This window comes from Pithys albifrons, chromosome 5 (genome assembly GCF_047495875.1).
Source record: "Pithys albifrons albifrons isolate INPA30051 chromosome 5, PitAlb_v1, whole genome shotgun sequence".
Classification (NCBI taxonomy): Eukaryota; Metazoa; Chordata; class Aves; order Passeriformes; family Thamnophilidae; genus Pithys; species Pithys albifrons.
In genome coordinates this window covers 16,998,778-17,019,678 of record NC_092462.1, presented here as the reverse complement: position 1 = coordinate 17,019,678, position 20,901 = coordinate 16,998,778, and the positions used below count along the sequence as shown (strand labels likewise).

The following is a 20,901-nucleotide window of genomic DNA, read 5'->3' as shown; positions in this document are numbered from 1 at the left end:
ATTTGATGATAGAGCTTTTCCTTTTCTGAATGATGTTTCTTTACTTATTTTCAGTTTTTCAAAACCAGGTAACTTGACAGTGGTTTCCGTATCGATCTGAGATCCCTGGTGCCCACTGGAGGTGCTGCTGCTTCTGAAGTCTTACACCTGGGTAGGGTGGGGGGAATATTGACTTGTGCTTTCAGGTAGTCAGAGAGGTTCAGAACAGCACGTACCTCTTTACAAAGCCAGTTATTCTTCTTACAGCATGTACTTGACAAGAATCAGCTTAAGGAAGTCCAAGAAATAGCAGCACAAAAGAAAAATGATAAAGATCAACAGGAAGTTGTGTATTTTAGTGCTGTTAAAGTGCATTCACTGCAGTTCTCTGGTCAGGAAATTGCACAAACAAAAGGATGGGAGCACCAGTGAGATCAGGCATTTGCACATCTCCCAAGCTGCACTCCTACATCCAAACACCAAGTCCAAACCCACCACCTACATCACTCCGAAGGCAGATTTCCTGTAGTTTTTGCCACTCTCCAGTGGCCTGTTGGACGCACAATGATGGAAGCAATAGTGCCTACCTTTTTAACCAGCTCTGAGAGCCTGTTTTTTGATCAGTGCTGTCCTGCAGCCACACTGGGCTGATATTTTTCTGTTAAAGAGGGATTTTCACAAGCAAGAACTTGCTACTGTTTCCTTTCAAGCTTATGTCAGCTTCAATTTTCTTTTTCCCCTCTATCACCTTGGCCACCAAGCCCAAAGTAATCAAATCTCTTGGTGCCCTTCCATTTGACAACCTCCTCTTCCACTGACACTCAGAAATGCTGAGCAGGCAGGTATTGTGAAAACGCTGCACCAAATGAGTAACTGGAAATGCCAAGCAAAACCCTGAAGTAATTTTGATGTATGATGCACAAAGCCCTTTGCTTTGGGGGATGCTTCAAAATGAAACACCGTGGCCAGTCTAACTTGTAACTGTTTATTGTAAATCACTCAAGAGTTTACACATCATTAATGACAAAGTAACACTTTTAAAACACCTGCTGGATGAAAGACAGAATAAAGACAACTCTTTTATATTATATGGCATCATTTAAAAAACAGGAAACAGAACAAAAAAGAAACCATTTTATTTTTTTTCCCCCACCTTTGCATCTTTCCTGAAAATATGTGGGCCTGAGTCTCAGTTATCTCAAGATCCCTGCCTTGCCCTGGGCATGGGGCCGTGTGGCTGGGAAACAGGCACTCCCTCTCCAAGGGGCAAGGCAGTGACCTTCCTTTTAAATGAAAATCATGCCCTCTATCTTCAAAAGTGCTCCAGTGCTGACAGTACAAAGCCTCTCTCCTGCACTGGCTAATATCTAACACAAAGGGCTATATGTCCCATTAAATCCACATGCCATTTTTTAAATATTTTTTCCTTTTTTTTCTTTTTTTCTTATTTTTTTAGTTAAGCAAGGCAACTGTTAAAATTCAGAAGCTACATAACTGTCTTTATATTTTGCTTAGAAACCAATGGATGTTGCATGCAGCTGAAATATTAGTACAGACTCTGACTTAGATAAAGGTCAGTTTTCTAAGACCCACTAGTCAAAGGCAGAAAAAGAAATGAAGAGGCCTCTTGTGCAAAAGGAGCTAAAATATGCATGCATCGATGGCCATGACTGGTTAGGATATAACTTAGGTCTCCAAAGATTGAAACCAAAGCTTTATTTGGCTTAAGACATGGTTGAGCTCTATACATTTACAATCACAATGTATATGTGACAACAAAGGAATCATTCTCAATATAGCATCAGTTGGTATTTTGTCCTGTATAGAGACTAATCTTCAACACAAAAGCCTGCTCAGCAATAAATGGTTTTCATATTTAGCAAAGACAGCAGTGCACTAGGCTGGCTAACAAAAAGAAAAAAGCAGGTTTTCAAACTAACATTTAACTAAATTTAGGGTGATTTTTCCCCTTGGACATACTGTTTTTTCATAAGTGCTGTTACTGTCCTTTCCATTAGTATGTAGCTGACAGCACATTGGGCCCTGCCCCATTCCCTCAAAAGATGAGTCTCAAAAGCATATTTGTTTTAACAGTAGAAACAAAAACTTCTTCTAACTGCACTTGGAAAGGACAGTTAGTTAGTTCCTTCAACCTGCCAACATTTACCATGAACAAGCAAATTACAACAAATCTCAGACATGAACTACAGTGACTAAAATCAAATCTCTCTCCAGTTTAACTGCAATATTAAATAATATGTAACATTTTTACACTTAGTCTTAAGTTTGGACATAAGACAGCTAATAAGGAAAAAAAAAGCTGTGGCTGAATCTGTTCCTGGGGAATTAATTCAGCCCAACTGATCTGAAAAAAATAATTGTACCGAGAGGTAAATCCACCACGGGCACGGGGTAGCACTCACACCCACGTGTACAGCAGCGCTGGCACAGCAAAGCATTACTTTTCAAGCACTGCCATCTCCAGTCCTTTCCTTGCGAGCCTGGATCATCTCCTTCGGAGCCTGCCTGCGGTCAGTGACCAACCCCAACCAAAACATGAAGTCAATGAACCAGGTGGTGGGGTTGAACTTCAGGCCCAGCTCACTGGCTGAGTAGTCAAATGGGAAGGTGTGGTGGTAGTTGTGGAAACCTTCACCTGAAAAACAGAGAGGGAGTTTAAAGACCACATGGCTGGCACTTCTATACACTCAAGAATACACTCAGGTGGGACATCCCAACACCCATTTCCCAAGGCTTGCATTTAGTGGAGCACCCCAGCTATGGGAGACCTCTGGGGCAGACCCAAACCAGAGGCCAGCTGAGTGTTCTGGGCTTTCCTCCCCCGAAGGAAGGGGCACATCCCACCCCTTACACGCAGGGAAGAAAACCGTAAGTGCCTCAAGAGGAGATGCACAACTGAGTAGGAAGCGAGGTCACTTCTGCTGCACTATCCCCAGGCAGCTGCTGAGGAGAGGATTGCTACTGTGTGCTAACACCTCTTCCCAGAGACTACATGGCATTATTTCAGTGGAAAACAAGGGAGCCTTCCTCTAGGATGAACAAACTCCAGCCTCATCCAAGCCCTGGCTCCAAGTAGTGTTCAGTTGTAGGTGCTCAAAGCCCCAACCACGGCGAAACAGGATGGGGTGTCACTCTGAGTTTGCAAAGCTCTGCCCAGGGCTACAGCACTTACCAATGGCTCCCAGAGTGACCAGGGTGTTCTGCCTGGGGTTGATGTACTTGTCATAGGGGCGGTTGCCATACATGTGGGCAGCGCTGTTCACCAGCCAGGTGACGTTGAGGGAGATGGTGTACCGGAGGATGGAGGCAAGGAAGTAGGCGTTCCACAGACTCTCGCCCCAGAGGTACCACGGCACAAAGGTAGGGATCACAAAGCACATCAGCACAACTGAGCTCTTGTAATACCTGCCCGTGTTAACAAGACAAGAAAGAAAAAAGATGGAGAAAGAAAAGGACACCATTACCATGGTGGGAACGACAGCTGGGGTGAGTGGGGCTAGATCTCTGGATACATGGCTCTGCCAGAAACACCTGGCATAGCTTGGGCTGGCCCTATAACTGGAGCAGCAGGGAACATTTCAGACACCCATAATCACGATGCAATTTTTCCAAGAGCAATTCAAAATGCCAGGACAACCCAAAACAACCAAAGCAGAAGGTAACACTGAAGCTGAACAGCTGAGACCCAGTCCCAAAGCAAACCTCCCAAGTTGAGCACCTTTAAACTCAGGGAAATGCAGAGCTGGCTGCACACCCCAGGCCTAGAGTTTGTCTCTGGGACTATAAAAGTCCAGGATTTGGCACAGCTGTGTCAGAAACACATTCACTGCTAATTGCCAGCAAAGACTTTCCCCGTGTTCAGATCAGAAGGGAACCTGCAGCACAGGGCAGGAGCAGCTCCTTTCGATACCATTGCTATTGTGTGAGCTTCAACAGTGGCAACAGAGCCAAAGCAGCTGCCAAGACACCACTGGCAAGCCCTGTGAAGGGTGAGGAGAAAGATGCATCTTGGCCTAGGGGCCAGAAGAATTGGCTGGCCCAAGCCCTCACATTCCTCCATGTACTGGACAAAATCAGTGTTCAGTGCAAAACAGGAAGGCAGAGAGGCAGTTTACCAGTCTGAGAATAAACAGGAAAGCCATGGAGCACAGAGGTGAAGAACAGGAGAAACAAAGAGAAAAGTCATGATGAGTAAATTAATCCAAGTCAAGTGGGGACAAGGAGAAGCTCAGCAAGAAGTGGGGAGGCAAAGCCAAAACCAAGATAGGAAATAAGTGGCTCTAAATGGAGAACGGGCTAGCAGGGCTCAGAAGCAGAGAGTAGCAAGACAGTGCATCTTGGCAGCCACCTATGGTGTGTCCCCAGCTCCAGAGAAAACAAGGTGTGTCTTCTCCACTGAGCCCTTATACCTCCCTGAAGCCCAGATTTACTACAGTGACCCTGTGGTATCATCATCAAAGCAAGCTGCTACATGAAACTAGAGTGGTAGGCTGTGGTGACAGGACTTTGAAGGGCACAGAAAGAAAAGAAATGCAAAGTAAGACCCATCTTATTTGTGGCTATATGACAGATTTAAAATAGATCTCTGCTTTTGTTGAGTTTTCTGGAAGGGATGAGGAAGAATGGAGTTTGGATTTATTAAACAGTTACTAAAACTTTGCATTTGCTGAAATTTTTCTAGGTAGGAAGAATTATAACCTTGGTTTGACAAAAACAAACAAACAATTTTCAATTAAAACGCATAATAGAGGATTGGAAAAATATTAAAATTTAGCAGTATTTTTGAAAGGAAGAAAATTTTCATGGAAGTAGTTCTCATCTGTAACACACCAGCTAGTTTTGATCATCATGTATATGAAATAAATCAACCTCTTGCCTTGCAAGTTCTTTGTTTGGTATTTTTTGCTGTTGTTTGGAAGTTGTGCCTCATATGCTGGGTTCCAGAAGAAGATCCACAGCTCTCCAGCAACACCAGCCATGGTGAAAAGAGAGCATCTCCTAAGCTCTCTCACAGAACTCTATCTGCACTTACCCAAGCCAAGACTCTCCAAGGGAACAAGTCCCCGTTCTTTGCTCCACCAAAAATAACAAATAATTTCCCACTCGTATGACTGACTTCTGATAAGGTTTGCAAACCTCATCAATTCAAGGCGAGGGTTTAAGTAGAGCTGGAAGAGGAAAATACTTTCCAGTACAGAAAGCTCCTTCAAAGTTCAAAGCCTCTACCACTCTGGGAAAATAAAATAAAATATGAAAACAGCTTATCGGGCACCAATTAAAACTAGTCTGTGAGTTGCAAGAAGCCCAGACTGAAGTCTTTGATGAAGACAGGAAATCTTACATCTGAATGAGCACCTGACTACATCATCTTCCTTTGACAGAAACATCCACTCTGGAATGAGAAACCTCCTTACCTGGAGTTTGAGGGAACCAATGTGTCAATACACGCTTGGGGAACAGCACTTGCTTTCGCCACATGAAAACTTTGTCATGAAGACACTTCACCCGTGAGCTTCTCTCTCACATCACATGTAGGATTAATGCTCTATTATTCAGAGAGGGTAAGCTTTGCTGTCAGTCATGCCTGGAGCAGTGCTGTGATTTCAGCTGAAGTGATGTGGTTTTAAACTGATTGAGTGGTACCTCATCCACAACTCAGCAGCACCACTAAATTCAGCAAAGATAACAATTTGGCCTTAAAACAAAATGTGACAAGAAGGATTTATTGTAATTCTTACTGATCTGACCTGCCAGGTTTTCCATGCTGTCAAAAATCCCCAACATTTCAACCTTTCAGAAAAGAGAAACCCAAATTCTGATTCCTAGATAAGGGAAGGTAAACTCCAAAGTCCTAAATTCAAATCCAGAGCAAAGATATTTGCTAAAATATAACCTCCCTGCAGAAAACATACTTCTTCACTACACAGCCTTTGCAACATAACCAAAGCAGTAGAGCCTACTTCTCATGGCATGCTGTTGTCTTGGAAAAGGCAATAACCAAGAGGAGCTGCAGCAAACTCCATGGAAGCTGTTGCAAATAGGCATTGCCAGCTGAGGAACCAGTAAAAGTAACTACACGTGGAGGGCAGTATTCCTCACTCCTGAAGCATTTCCAGTACAAGGTACATTTTTGCATTGGAGAAGTCTATGCACTAGCAGAAAATCCCTGATTTCTGGACCCAACTGACTGCCCTTCTCATCCAGAAAATACACAGAAATGGCCTTATGCAATTTTTCAAAGTGCCTGGATGAAACTCTTGCAGGCAGAAACACTCTTCTTGTGCCTAAAGCACAGGTACTCACACAGAGCACGAAGAATTGGTCTCAATTCCCACCTCTCACAGAGTGTAGCAAACTGAACTAGGTCTGTGCTAATTCTCAAGGGAGATAATTAATCCTGAGCAGAGCAGCAGTCTTGGGAGAGGAAGCACTTGGCCTGCACTGGCCCACGGGTGCCAAAGACAACTTTGCACAGCAAAATGGGCACTTCTGCTTTAAGGCAGTTAGTGATTACAGCATTTGCTCCTACGATCAAAGCAGAAGGCCAAGATCCGAGCAACTCTGCCACAGATGTTTTCATAACCAGCCCTGACTTTTTGGAAAAGCAGAGGGACAAGGACAGAACTCACTGCTTGTGCAGCAGAGCCCATGAGGCCAGTCAGTACGTGAAAACCACGTGGCAACAGGGGGTGCCAGAGGGAAGGCAGTCCTGACACCTGCACTCCAGGTGGCAGGGATCTCTTGAGGGAGAAAAGGGAAAAATTAAAATAAGGGATGAGCCACAAATAGACAACCAGGCAGAAGGATCTCTCTGCCCTCACCTCACATCAGGGCCCAGCACTCTCACTTACTTTCTTTGGAACCTGACGACAGGGTCATCCAGTAGGTCAGTGAAATCCAGTTTCCTCCCCTTCTCTATGACGTCGCGGTGCTTGCGCATGAAGAGCCAGCCGATGTGGGCGAAGAAAAAGCCCCGGCGCGCGTTGTGCGGGTCCGCGTCCGTCTCTGAGTACTTGTGGTGCACACGGTGGTCGCGGCTCCACTCGTAGATGTCGTTCTGCACCGACAGCATGGTGGGGTGAGAGGAGAGAGGCCAGGCATTACAACCTCCAGCTCCTTCCCCACACATTGACAGCATCAATCCCCTCTCTGATGCTCCACAAAAAAGGTTATTGACTAAAAACATCCCAAGGGACCCCAGTTCTGCAGACAGCCAGGCCACCACACTGCTCCTGTCCCGTCCCCACACGGAATGGGACCTGCCCCAGGAACTGGTGACACAGACTGGACACATTCCAGGGCTGAAGACGGCTGGAAGTCAACAACCTCTTGGGGTTCCATCATCAGTCTGCCCTGGTCCTGTGTCCTCCCTGGGTATTTGCTGTCTGAGTTACCATCATTACTCTGCCCTGGGTGTTCGCTGTCCAAGGATGGACACTGGACTGAAGGGACAGGGTACATATATGTTTACATGACCCTGCCATGGAGGACCTTGTATATTTATTTTCAGGGACTACTGTGCAGAGGCTCTCAGTTCTGGCACCCTTTTCCTAAGCTGGTTGCAGCTGGTTACCATTGACACCCTCTAGCCACAAACACAGTGCTGAAAATGGGACAAAGCTTGTGGATCGCTACAACTACTGTAGTGTACAACATTACAGTGAAATGCCTTATGGCTGTAAAACTTCACACTTGGATCCATAAAGAGAGATTTTCTGAGTTTACTGAGCAGAAGGGATTTCAGCCTCCCAATTAGGTCTGCAGGATTCACTGGCTGAATGCACTGGACTAAACTGCTGGCTTTTGCAGTGGTGCCAAGCTGTTAGTGCAGGGCATTGTAAGCACATACAACACTTGCAAACCTCAGACCACATACTCATGTATGAACTGAATTGCTCAACAAAAAAATGCAGAAATATTAGTTAATGCCCAGATCCAGAAGAGTCTGAACTTTATTTAGGGAGTTTCCAGCACAGTGTGATTTCCTCTGCTATTTCCATCTTTGCACAGTCAGGAAGGTACCCAAGCAGTAATATCCAAAGGAAGGAAAGGCCTGGGTTACTTTTAGGAACAGCACCCACAACCACCAACCACAGCAGCTTTGCCTCCAGCAGAACTGAGCAAACCATTTGTTGTGTCTTTGAAGAGCAGGGTGCCAGCCATCGTGGCACTGAACACACCACAGGACACAGCAAGCACAGGGTGTGTGTACCTGTATCTTGTGAGACAAAAGCCCTATGCTGAAAGCATTGCAGAAATCATTGCTCTTTCTCTCAGCTACCAACATTTGAGAAAAAGCATGGGGAGACTCCAGAAACAACTGCAAACAATAGCTAAAGAATCCAGCTCAAATGCCTCCATGTCCAATTTCAGCTTTGCAAATATGCTTTCTGCCTGCAAGAGCACACAAGGGACAAGTGAGAAACAAAAGCCCCAGAGAGATCTCAGCTCCACTGCACTCAGTTTTGCTCAGCCTTGTACTGTTGTCATGTTGAGAACACAATGATTCTGGGAGTGGGCTGGGGATGAGGGGAACACTTTTCTGCAGTGCTGACTCATCTAAGCCATTGAGGTGAGGCAGTAAAGATCAGCCCCTTGCCAGCACTCCAGTGTGTTGCATCATAACTATCCCATTGCATGAGAAAACAAAGCAAACTGAGTGAAGGAAAGGAAGCCACCAAAGTCCTCTGTGAAAACAAGGGGAGATCTTTACCTTCCTGGAGAAATCAAAGGGAATGAAAACCTCTACACTGCTTCAAGTGGCTTCAGTGGGAATATCCATATGACTGGAAAATGCCAAGATTAAGTAATTTAAAAATAAAATGTGGTTATGCAAGAAGCACACTTAGAAAAGGTCCTCTTTCTTAACCAGAAATAATTATTCCAGGGAGACTATTGATCAGTTTGTCTCAAGAGGACCTGATAAAATTATTTGTGGAACAGCAGATCAGTAGGCAAAGCAATGATACTGTGAGAAATTAACTTGGCTTTTCATACCATAGCAAACATCTGCAGGGCTAGCAAAAGACATAATTCCCCAGATGAAAGGGTTAGGAAGCTGTGAAACAACTGAATTGAATCTAATTAAAAACCACAAAGACTAAGAGGAAATAAAGGCCAGAGGCCAGAACTGTTGACAATAAATACACCAAGAACTGGAGCACAGCATGCTTTAAATATGCTCCAAGTGTATTAATAGCAACCAGTTTTTCGGGAACACATCACTTTTGATCAAGTTTCAGGTAAGCACAGTGGTGAAATCCTTTCCAAAGCAGAGAGCGACAGTATCATGCTGTGACAGTGGTGCAGACATGAGGTTTCATTAAGCATTCCCTTAATAAACCTGCAGACCAAAACGTGTCAATCGACTTGGCTATGAAACAGTCTCAGTGTACTGACACAAGTTTCCATACAGCCACTCCTGTGTGTACAAAGGCACCCAGCATAACCTCAGCTGAACAACACAGCTTGTGGCACGGCGATGGCATCAGCACAGTGCAGTGAGCAGTGGAGACACCAGCACGTCACAGCTGAGATGCTGGAACTTAAAGACCAGGAGATCAATAAGCCAGGTATTACCTATGTCTGAAACAGACATGTGACAGCAAGAAGCAGAGTCTTTCAAAATTGTGAGAGCTTCATTCTAGATGGAGAGAAGAAACACAGCTCAGCATGTTCCAATCACAAACAATGCACCAGGCCACATGACAAAAATGGCTGCATCTGATGGCATTTTGGAGGAAGTACAGCGTGTCACAGCCCATGCAGCATCACATTAAAACAGCTGAGTTTCTTTCCTCTGCCCTTTAAGAAGTCAGAATATTTCCTCAATATTTAACATCCAGGGACTCTAGAGGTATCTCCAGTGCTACCTCTTCCTCCCACAGCCAACGTGAAGGAGATGGACCTGAAAACTCATCGCTCACTGTCTGCTTGTGGTGATGAAAACAGCCTTTACCAGGCAAGGATGTCACAGTAATTAGGAGCAGGCTTCAGAGTAGGCAATTTGGCCTTTCATTTTCTTTCTGTCATGAAGGGCACAAAGGTGACTTGAAGTTACTTTGAAGTACTTCTCTGCTTCAGAATCACCCCATGTCCTCAGACAAAAGCAGCGATGAGGCCAATGCGGCTGAGAGCAAAATCCATGGCAACAGGGGAGCAGAACGCAATGAAATCCCAGTGTGCAGGCTCACTGTACCAGCTCAACACATTAATTTAAATTACTTATGAAAGATAAGATCAGCTGTGTAACAGGAGCACAGTATCAGGGGGTTCTCAAATTTCAAAACAGTTGTTTAACACATTAAACAAAGGGATTGTAAAGCTCTACAAGGAACTGAGCAGCAGCTGGAATACAGTTCAGAATGAAGAAAGGTTATGGTCAAAGTGGACACATTTCCACATTCAAGAAAAAGCATTGTGCTCTTTGTAAAGCCTAGAGGGATTAACAAAATTAATTCTTTTCACCTTAAAAAAAATCAAAGATGATAAATGAACAGTACAGAAGTGGATAAAGGGACTCTTTCATCCTCTGTCAAGGTACATGAACAAAAAGTCAACCAACGAGACTGAAGGGAAAGAGATCAAAACTCAACATGTACGTGGTACTTGGTGCCACAAAGGGTTATGGCAGCCAAGCTCAGTAAGCTTAATGTTATTACAGGTTCATTTCTCTATCCTTACCAGCCAGAGAAGTAACCAAATTCACACTGGTTCAGGGCTAACTCCTACAACCAGCTGGGTGTTACACAAATGTTTCTGTGGTCTAAGATTGCCTATCAGTAAGTAGAGAGCTAGTAACACACTCCTTTGCAAATGTATTTGAATTTTACTGGTGAAAAATGCTGCATAAACCAGAGATAAATTAAGATTGTGAAAGGATGCCTGCTCTCCTCTCTGAGCACAAAGTCTCCAACTGCCTGGATGAACAAAGTCACTTGATTAAGCAGACATATTTGCATCAAGTTGACCCTTTCAAAAGTTTCCATGTTGTCCTGTGAAGTTTGGGGCCTGACCTGTGCCACAGATAGGCTGCAGGGGTGCTGAGCCCCTGATCTAGGCACATTTAATGTGGTCCTTAAATAATTATTGCTCCTGGACTGCCTAATGCATACTGTTATGTGGGTAGTGAGAGAGGCTCTGCATGGCCTCAGCCAGCAGAATGTGTTATATACAGCAAATAAATGCCTTTCTGTCTTTCTGCCAGTATTTTTTTTATTCTTTTTGCTACCTCTAAGCTGAGGGGATTTCTGCACAAGAGAGAAAACGGCCTGGAGGCCAAGAATCTGAACAGGCAATGACAACCCCACCTGGAAAGCCATGGAGTTAGCTGCAGCCAGGAAGATCCTCAAAGGCAGCTTGGCTTTGTAGGAACGGTGGCTCCAGAGGCGATGCGCTCCAGCTGTCACGCCCAGAGCCGTCATCAGGAAGCAGAAATACGCTGGAAGACACAAAAACAAAACACAGGGTGTGCCAGGGGGTCAACTGCCATTATTTGCTTTCTCTGCTGTAAAGATGATCCTTGCCCCTGGTCTGCTTATACCTGCAATGTCACTCAGCAGACAAGGTTGGGCAGACAGGTCAGGTTCTCAGCCCACCTCTGCCTCTCAGACCCAAGGACACATCATTCCACTTCCCACCCCTCTCCATTTAGCCAGTGCTTGCTCAGAGTGTTTGCCAGCACTGAAGCACCATGCCATGCCATGTTTATGCAGTGTGCCTTCACCAAGCACAATGGAGTGGAAGTTCACCACTCTTGTCAGAAGAGTAGCAGCAAGTTTCCTAGCAGAACACTGCCAGCCTCCTCCACACAGGTCTTTGCTTGAATCTGATCTGTCAGCTAGTTTAAGAGCATTGCAGCCCATCCCTAAAGATGCAAACTGTGCCAGAGTTTCCACAATAAAACCTTCTCTCATTATCAGAGGCTCATGACTCAGTATTAAAAATGCACCGGGAAGTGGAGCATTCACCATCCCCCTTAGTTTCAGGAAGTACTTTTCCTTCCCTTAATTAAAAAATTGGCCAAGTAAACTTGGCTTGAGCGCTCATTTGTTCAGATGGCCAAGACAGCACAAGAGCAGGCCTGCTCCTCACTCATCCCACTGGCTCCATGCTGGACTCAGCTCAAACATGTACCCCCATGTACCCCCACGCTGAAAGTAACATCCTCACTGACCACCCTCACAGCATAAGTACATCCCTGGTTCCCCTTTCAGCAAGGGCCATGTTCCCACATGCCAGTTAACCTCCTGTGTCCAGGGATTGGAGGAATGGCTGGCTGGGACAGCAGAATGAGATAGTGGACCCAGCCCTGCCTGCTGCAGTCACACATCTGCACACTGACTGCTTCTCCTTTGTTGTGCCTGATGTTCGTGCCTCTGATGTCTTTGAATTCCCACATGATGGATGATCCATAACTTGACTTGTTCTGACTTGTAACAAAAGGAGAGACTATGGTGAAAGGGTTGGAAGAACAGCACATTAAAGCCGCTCCTTTTTGGAGAGACACCAGAGGGAAAACGGGAACAGTTAGGAGGAAGGTCCCAAATAAACTGGACCACTTACAACTACTCTCATTCGAGCTACCCAGATATCATAATATGTAGACCCTTATGTCTCCCTCCCATAGGTGTTGATTTCTCATGCTGTGCCTAAAGAGGACAGGCTCATTTTACAAGTGTGAAACTAAACCAAGAGTAGATTCAAACAGTATGAGTACTATAGGACAACTTCAAATGAGTTTACACCATCTGCAGCAATGTGTTGTTTAGCCAGGGCTCTCTGCCACCCTACACACATGGAAATGTTTTGGTTAAAACAGCCTATTTCAAATACCTAAATAGAGTTACTGGAAAAAAAAGGGAAAACATGATCCCCATGAGGGTGTTCTCTACTTGTGTCTATCCTGTTAGACATGCAGTGGCTAGAAAAGAATTCACAAGCACCTTTTTCCAGTATGTAATGTAAAACAGCTGTCTTTGCAAAGAGAAAACAAAAATCTGTATATGTAGGTGGGTGTCTACTGTGTCCCTCTATCAACTTCCAACTCAAAGTGCTTGAAATTACAGCATCTGAAGGAAAATATAATAGAAAGATATTTGGTAAAATAACAGCAACCATATTTCATGCTGTCACCCCTGCAGATTGAAGAAGCACATGGACCTTATCCACTCCAATGGTGGATCTGTCAAAAACAGATTTACCCAAACTGCTTCACATTACATACATGGCCCAAATTCCTGTCATCTCCCTGTCATCTGTACAGCAAACCGAAGCCTTTCTCACAACAGGCAACTGGAGTCAGAATGTTCCCATAAAGATGATGCCTCTCTAAAACCTGCTTTGAATGTCATCATCCAAGAGAAAATTCAGCTTTTCAGCAGGATGCAATGCTTACCCAACTCTGAGAAAAAGCTTATTTGTACAGTTATGCACTGAAGTCTATCACCAAATTAAAATTTTTACCTAGTTGAAGGAAGGTACAGAAATTAACTAAAATCATGCATTCTATCCTTACAGAATTTACAGATTTTATTGATTTTACAGATTACTCTCAGATCAGTAAAAATGCCAATGCTCCAACTCCTCACAATCCAGTCTCCAATGCTGTCTTGCAGCTCTTGCACATGCCTTGTCAGAGCAAAGATTTGGATTTCTATGAAATTAGGGAAAACCTATCCTGCCATTTTCTGTATGTTATGTCAAGCTGTGCAGAACCATCACTAAATAAGGCCTTCCAAATCACTCAAATGACAGTAATTGTGGGAAAAGATCTGTGACACAGAATACTGACATTATCCAGCTAATATAAAAATATTAAGGTTAGAGCCCTGAATCATTACAAGAACATATTTTCTGTAGGCTTTATGACTGGTTAACCTCACACTAGTCAGAGGCTGAAATCTTCCACATTCAGCAGTTTCATTTTACCTTAAAGAACAAAAGGGCTTTTCTCCTGCTTCAAAGCAACTGATCATTTAATTGACCTACTGCTTCTCAAGGCATCCATCCATCTTTAATCGTGAATGATTGCTTAAAACCAGAATTAAAGATAAATGGGTAGAATGAGATATATGCAACATTAAGGTTGATTGTGCTTCCCTTCTCTGTTCAGGGCAAGAAAGAGGCTGAGGGCAGGCAATACACAGACTATGTGGAATAGCTGCATTGAATACAAGTGATTTTTGCTGCTTGATGATTCAGCTTTTACAGAGCTCAGCCTCAGAGACCCTTTCATTCAGCCCACCCCACACCACCAGCATTGCAGCAGAATGGGCAATAGCATTTTGGCAGTCTAGGGGCTGCCCTAGGCTTTACATGCCACCCTGTGTCCATACCTTTGAACGGCACTTCCTAGCCCAGGCCCTGTCCCAGGACCATTCCCAATTCCCGCTTCCCAGGAATCCCTGGGATACAGGGAAAGGAGTGCTGTTACTGCCCAGGCAGTGGATCCCCAGCCACAGACCAAGCCCAGGTGAGCTCGGTTGTATTTCAGCCTGGAGAAGAGGAGGCCCAGAGGTGACCCCATCACTGTCTATAACTACCTGAAGGGAAGTTCTGGCCAGGTGGGGGCTGGTCTCTTCTCCCAGGCACTCAGCAATAGGACAAGGGGGCACGGGCTCAAGCTCTGCCAGGGGAAATTTAAGCTGGATATCAGAAAAAAAAATTCTTTACAGAGAGAGTAATCAGGCATTGGAATGGGCTGCCCAGAGAGGTGGTGGATTCATCATCCCTGGAGGTTTTTAAACTGAGATTGGACGTGGCACTGAGTGCCATGATCTAGTAAATGGATTGGAGTTGGACCAAGGGTTGGACTTGATGATCTCAGAGGTCTTTTCCAACCCTATCGATTCCATGATTCTATGATTGATTCAGGACTAACCCATGTTGTGCCCCACAAAGGGAGAGTAATTCCTGTTTCCCAGGGGTCAGCCAGAACTCCAGGCTCTTCCCAAGGCCACAGCTGGGAATGAGCCAGCTCTCACCTGTGCAGCTTGGGAAGTGCCTTGGCAGAAAGGACAACAAGAATAGCGCCAGACTGAGGATACCCTCAGAGCCTCCAGGAATGTGCTCTCCTGATCAAATGGGGCTTTCCCAGGGCTTCCCTGGGCCACAACCCTCTCCAGCCCTCCAGGGACTTCCCAGCCCCAACCCAATGCTGCAGCAATCAAGCAAAAGCCGCTGGGGCTTATATACCCACGCAATATGCCTATTTTTTGGCTTTGCAGAGGAGGAATCATAAGAGCAGGAATTTTTCTAATATAAATCCTGAGGGCTGAAATGTCCTCAGAAACAAATAAACAAAATTACTCAAAGGAGTTTAGAGACCAAAGCAGAAACAAATCCTGCCAGACAAATGCATTGTTTGGTGATAGGAAGTTTCTGTGATTCTTACAGCAATTAGGTTGCCCAAAAATATTACTCTACCACTAATTCCCAATGTATAAATAGCCAAGATGACAAATATTTGCCATATGAAGATAGGTCTCAAGCTTTCCTTTGCAGAATAAATTATGATCTCAAACCAAAAATCAGACTATCAATCATTTGATTTTACATTAATCATGCACAGCTACAGTAACTACATGAGAAGAGAGCCACTGCTTACCTATCTGTCTCATTTTTGGGGCTGGGGAGTGTTTGTGGGGTATGAGCATCTCCATGAAACACAAAAGGATTACAATGGGAGCAAAGCAGCTCAGTTAACAGCAATTCTCCCTTACACTAAAAAACTCTCTCTTAGACCTTTTATTAAACAGATCCTCTAAGTAATAAAGAGTAAACAATATTTATTGGAGAAAAAGGTGGGGAAAAAACCCACAAGAAAACTACCAATAAACAACCTGGAATCCAAACAGTTAGTGTTATATTTCTTTTTAATTTAGTGAGGTAGCTAATGTACAAAGAAGAAGCTGCTGAAATAGCCAGATTAGTCTCCTGCATGTTTTAGATGGCTAACTTTGCACCAGGCCAATTTATCAAATCAAAATCACACTCAAAAGGAATTAACATGTTATTAGGCATGTGTCACCCTCACACATCTCTGCATGTTCTGAGTATTGTGACAAGGAGCTCTACAGATCTGCAGGGCCTTCTTGGACCTGCTTCTCCTACTGTAAAATTGTTACTTTTGAGAATTTACTTGGAACAAGAGCTGAATGATCTTCCCTAGCCCCTAGGAAGGTGTGGGAATGCTGTGTGCCATGTCTGTATCTCCCCAGAGCAATGGCTAGCTTGGCCTGGAGAAGTGAAGCCCCATGTAGTTTTAAAGGATTTCAGCAGGCTATGGTTTGCTTTTAATGACTATCTGCTCAAAGCAATAATGACAGGAGCTTTAGCTTTGGTCAAGCCCATTTTTCTCCCATTTATCTGAACATGCTGGCTTCAGAACAATTTTCCCCAGCCAACAGCTCCAACTGCCAACATAATGAAGACCCAAAACTCTGCAGGGGGGGTTAGGGCTTGCTGCAGGTCTGGGAAAAGTCTGAGACCTGGGTGCAAGTACATGAAACAGAGCTCTGGGCTCCACACAACCAAGCCCTCACATGCCTTTGACTAGAAGGAAAACCAGGATCTGGTTCCTAAACAAGGATTCTTTCCAAGAAGGATGATTTAATCCAAAAGAACAGAGGCTTTATGTGGGTTCCTCCTTGTTTCTCCCCACTCTTTCTCAAGGCCACATGGCAGAGTTAGTCTCAAACACAGGAATTTTACTTCCTTCTTCCTGACACCCTCCCTGCAAGCTCTGCAATACACAAACCAGGGGTTAATGGAGTAGACAGGTGTGAAATACCCCATGGTGAGGGGGATCCCAACACTTCACTCCCCTGGGCAGGATGCACACTCTCCCATCTGGAGCCCTGCAGAAGCGTAAGGTCTGACAGGCGCATTTCCAACTGTGAGCTCACTCGATAGAGCACAGCATAAGCAAAATGCTTCTGAACTGGAGCAGTGGGAGAAGCACTTAAGAGAGGGAACAATGAGGAAGAGGGGGAAGAGAAAACAAGCCAGCCTGTGTAGAAGGACAAAAGAGAGAACCAGTGCACGGGGACAGGAAGAGGATGCAAGAGAGACAAGACACATGAGGTTAAACTACCATGCAAGCAGGGAGCTGGCAGATTTCTAGGCTTCCGAGCACACTGTGCCTGAGCACAGATGCTATTTATGGGAACATGCCAGAATCAATAGGCAGAAGATTTTTATTCAACATCCTTATTAATGACCCGAAACAAAGACAAACAGCATATTAATTACAACTGCGGATGATGCTAAATTTGGAGCAGCAGTGAGACAAGTGAGAAACACAAAATGAACCATGCAGAAACAGAGAAAGTAAGGTTCAAAGTAAAGATCTGCCTGGATAGACAAAGCAAAGTAACGTAGTTCAGAGAATGATAACTGCAGACAGGGATCTGCAATGAGCATGAGAAGCATGGGGAAGCAGGAGCCTGCAAGGAGGATCACCAACAGCTCATAAAATACTCTCAGCATGCAATATGATAAGGCAGCAAGACATCAGTGTGATTTTGAACATCAGGCACAGAGGTGTCTTCTCACTCTCAGAGAAAAGCAATGAAAACTACACCAGGCAAACTGTTTAAAAATGTATGGGATGGAAGATCAACAGCAAAGAACATTTGAGCCACCTTTTTCAGAGCAGCTCATTATCCCCATGGCTGGATATCCAGAAAACCTTTACTAAGACCAGTGCCAAACTTCTGAAAACCTCAGTGTGCAGGTGACTGGCCTCTTATGAAGATATGGGGCGATATTGCCGCAGCCTATATCTACTTCCCAGGCATCAGGAAATCATCTTCTGCTCTAAGCGGTTGTTTAAATTAGAACAGTTTCCCTCCCCCCCCAAATCTCAACTCTATTGTTTTCTGAATATCAAAACTAGAACTTCTCCCGTTTCTGAAAGCTGGCACAACATTAGAACCATGATGTGCATTCATTCTTTGGGAATCCAGCATATTCCAGACTGATTTTGACTTTTATTTGGTTACAAAAAAAGCAAGTCAACCAAAACAAGATGCTCAACAAGCACTGGGTTCACTCTGCGTATATGAACACACAATGCTGGCTCCTGAAAACAATGAGATGATTGGACATCCTTCTTCAGCACAGATTACAGGGAGACACTATGGGAGAGAAACTATCCACGCGTTACCAATGTCAAACATAACCCAGTTAGATGGAGCAAATTGCAATTATCTCAGAGGGACAATACACCAGACAGGAAAATAGTAGCAGTGAAACAAAATCAATTGCACATTCACAATGGCACTACTGTCAATATATAAACCATCCTTAATATACAGAATAACATCACATAACTGTTCCCACGGGGTGGCAACACACGGAGCCTGGCACCAACTCACACCCAGCGCCTGCAATCTGTGCCTGTGCATGGGTGGCACAGAGAGGAGGGAGAGCAGGGCCAGGAGCAGGGAAGGGAATCAGCCCTTGTCAGTCCCACTGCTGCCATCTCTCTCATATGGGGCTAAACATCTCACAGTCCCTGGCAGAAATAAGGCATTTGAACACTGCATCCAACCTACTTTGAACCTGACACACACCTGCAGAGTGTCCTGGCAGTTTGGTCTATGCAAGTTGTTTGAAACACATATCCCACCACAGCCCTGTTTCCCAAACACACTTTGGGACTGGGTAAATTTCGTAAATGTCTGAGCTTTTTTTGCATGTTGCAAAGTGTAACTAATGTTTTTCTGGTCCTGATTCAGCCAATCACTGACCTGGTCAAGTGATTAACAAATCCTACCTCAGCCAGCATGGGGATGTACACTACCCAGTGTCAGGAAGCAGGGCAGAAACTACCACACCACCTTTGTCTCATCACTGCCAGCAATGAGGAAAAAACAAAGGGGAAAGTGCTCGCCACTTCAAGCAAGATACAGGACGTGCCTTGTGAGATCACAACAGTGGCTAACCTAGCCCAATATTTATTTCCAACAGGAGTGAGGGGAGTTGTTATTCAGAGACAAAAAGAAGAATAAAAAAAGGGGAAAAAAGACAACACAGCCCAGTTACTGTTGCATTAGCAGTACCTGCACGCTTCAAGTGATGCAAACCTCAAGATGTGGCATTTTGCACAGGGAGTGTGTGAAAAGTAATTACCAAGGCTGGAGGCTGTCCCAGAGTTGTTATCACACTTGCTCTTACCAGGAAGGTGACAGATCTTGGGTCAAGATAGTCACCAAGGGACAGGGCCGTGGTTCTGTGTCTTGTTCCAAGGAGGTCAGCACCATTTACTCCTGTGCTGGTGCAAAGCCCAGCACAGTGAGCTCAGAACAAGACACACGAGCATCACTCTCTCCTAGGAATGGCCACTCTTACTGTCAGTCTAGCCCTAACAGCTGCTGCTTCCATGGCCCCAAGACTGCAGGCAGGAGACCCTCAGCTGGGGCTGCCAGATCTCCAGACTGCTCAGTGCTTCTGTGTCACACCATGGGGGCTCAGGCAGACAGAAAGATCACAAGCCAGAAGCAAAGAAAGCCAGAAGCACCAACAATGAAACACGGACCAGAAAAACATCCAGTGTGCTGGTTGTGGTGAGAAACAGGGCAGAAAAAATCTGTATTCAGCCACAAGAACACATCCTGTTTGAACCTCCTGTCAGAGTCCATCTCATTTCTGGTTGTGGTTGCCTTTCCTCCAAGCTTCTTCCTACAGTCACCTCCTGTCAATCCCCCAGTGCAAAGCCCTGCTCACAACCAGCCCACAGCATTATTTTGTACGTGCTCAGGGAGCTGCTTCTTGAGTGGTGTCTTCAGCTTCCCATTGCTATTGTGGAAAAACCTGAGCTCTTCCACTGCCATCATTTTGGGGACAGCTTCAGAAGCACACAACACTCCTATTCTGCTGAAGGTCTCACTGCTGGGTGATGACATTCCCAAAACTGTTTATCCTGTAAGATCTGACACATTCCCAGCCCCAGGTGGGAGTGCTTGAAGTTATATTGAGCAAAGGCTTGTACATTTTTGCACACACACACTGTGTCCCTAGCAGTTCAAGAATCAGGAGGCAAGATCCCATGGATCATCCCATGGAGGAAGTAATTTCTTAAGACCTGAATTCTGATCACACTTATGGCAAAGACAGCACATCTTTCGCTTGGGGAAGAAAAAAATAACAAATGCAAGGGCTGTGTTTCACCTGTAGACATCTGTTGCCTCTCCAACAAGAGGGCAGCTGAAAACAGCTGACCTTAAAATGCTGTTGCATGATGAAGGCATCTTTTGACATGACACTGTTGGGTGGAAAAATTCTCTCCACAGTATCCAGCAAAGTCTCAAGCAAGCTCCTGGGAAATTTTCATCTCAGCACAGGCCATTTTGTTCTTCCTTGTATACAAAAGGATACCACAACTTGACTTATTTGTATAAATAACTATTTGAGCATTAAAAATAACAGGGATGGACATGAAACATTTGTCCATTTCCACACTAACATTCTGTGCCTATTCAGTCAGATAAAAATTGCTTGTCAGGGAATTTTACTAAGCAAATGAGTCAAACTCAAGGTTTTCCATAAGGCTACAAGAACTGCACAAGAAATACAAACAGCAAGTTGCTCAAGCACAAAACAAACATCACAAAGCTGGCTGACCACAACAAATATGTAACACTCCTGTAACTTACAGTAGTGGTTTTTCCTTTCTAAAAATTACATGGCATCTGTATATTCTGCATCTGCCTTCTTTTCCTCACTGGTGGGGTTTAGCTGTTATTCTGTGGCAGGTTTAGGACTAATGTACCACATCAGCTAATCTGACCAAATCAGAGAAAGCACTTCCAGTAGTGTTGAGTGGCACCTAATTCCATTCCCACCAAATTTCATGGCAGCAAAGCCACCCATTTCAGTAGCTACACCATGCTTTGG

The 20,901-nt window shown here is 44.7% G+C and overlaps 1 protein-coding gene across 1 annotated transcript in view; it reads right to left on the bottom strand.

The window, feature by feature from the left end:
- Positions 1 to 950: 950 nt before the first annotated feature.
- Positions 951 to 20,901, bottom strand: part of SCD5 (stearoyl-CoA desaturase 5) — a 31,672-nt gene continuing 11,721 nt past the window's right edge. The window contains exons 2-5 of the mRNA XM_071555796.1: positions 11,310 to 11,440; positions 6,852 to 7,057; positions 3,173 to 3,405; positions 951 to 2,635 (exon numbers count right to left, since the gene is read on the bottom strand). Of these exons, the coding sequence (XP_071411897.1) occupies positions 2,445 to 2,635; positions 3,173 to 3,405; positions 6,852 to 7,057; positions 11,310 to 11,440 (761 nt within the window). The 3' untranslated portion in view covers positions 951 to 2,444. The remainder of the gene's footprint in view (positions 2,636 to 3,172; positions 3,406 to 6,851; positions 7,058 to 11,309; positions 11,441 to 20,901) is intronic.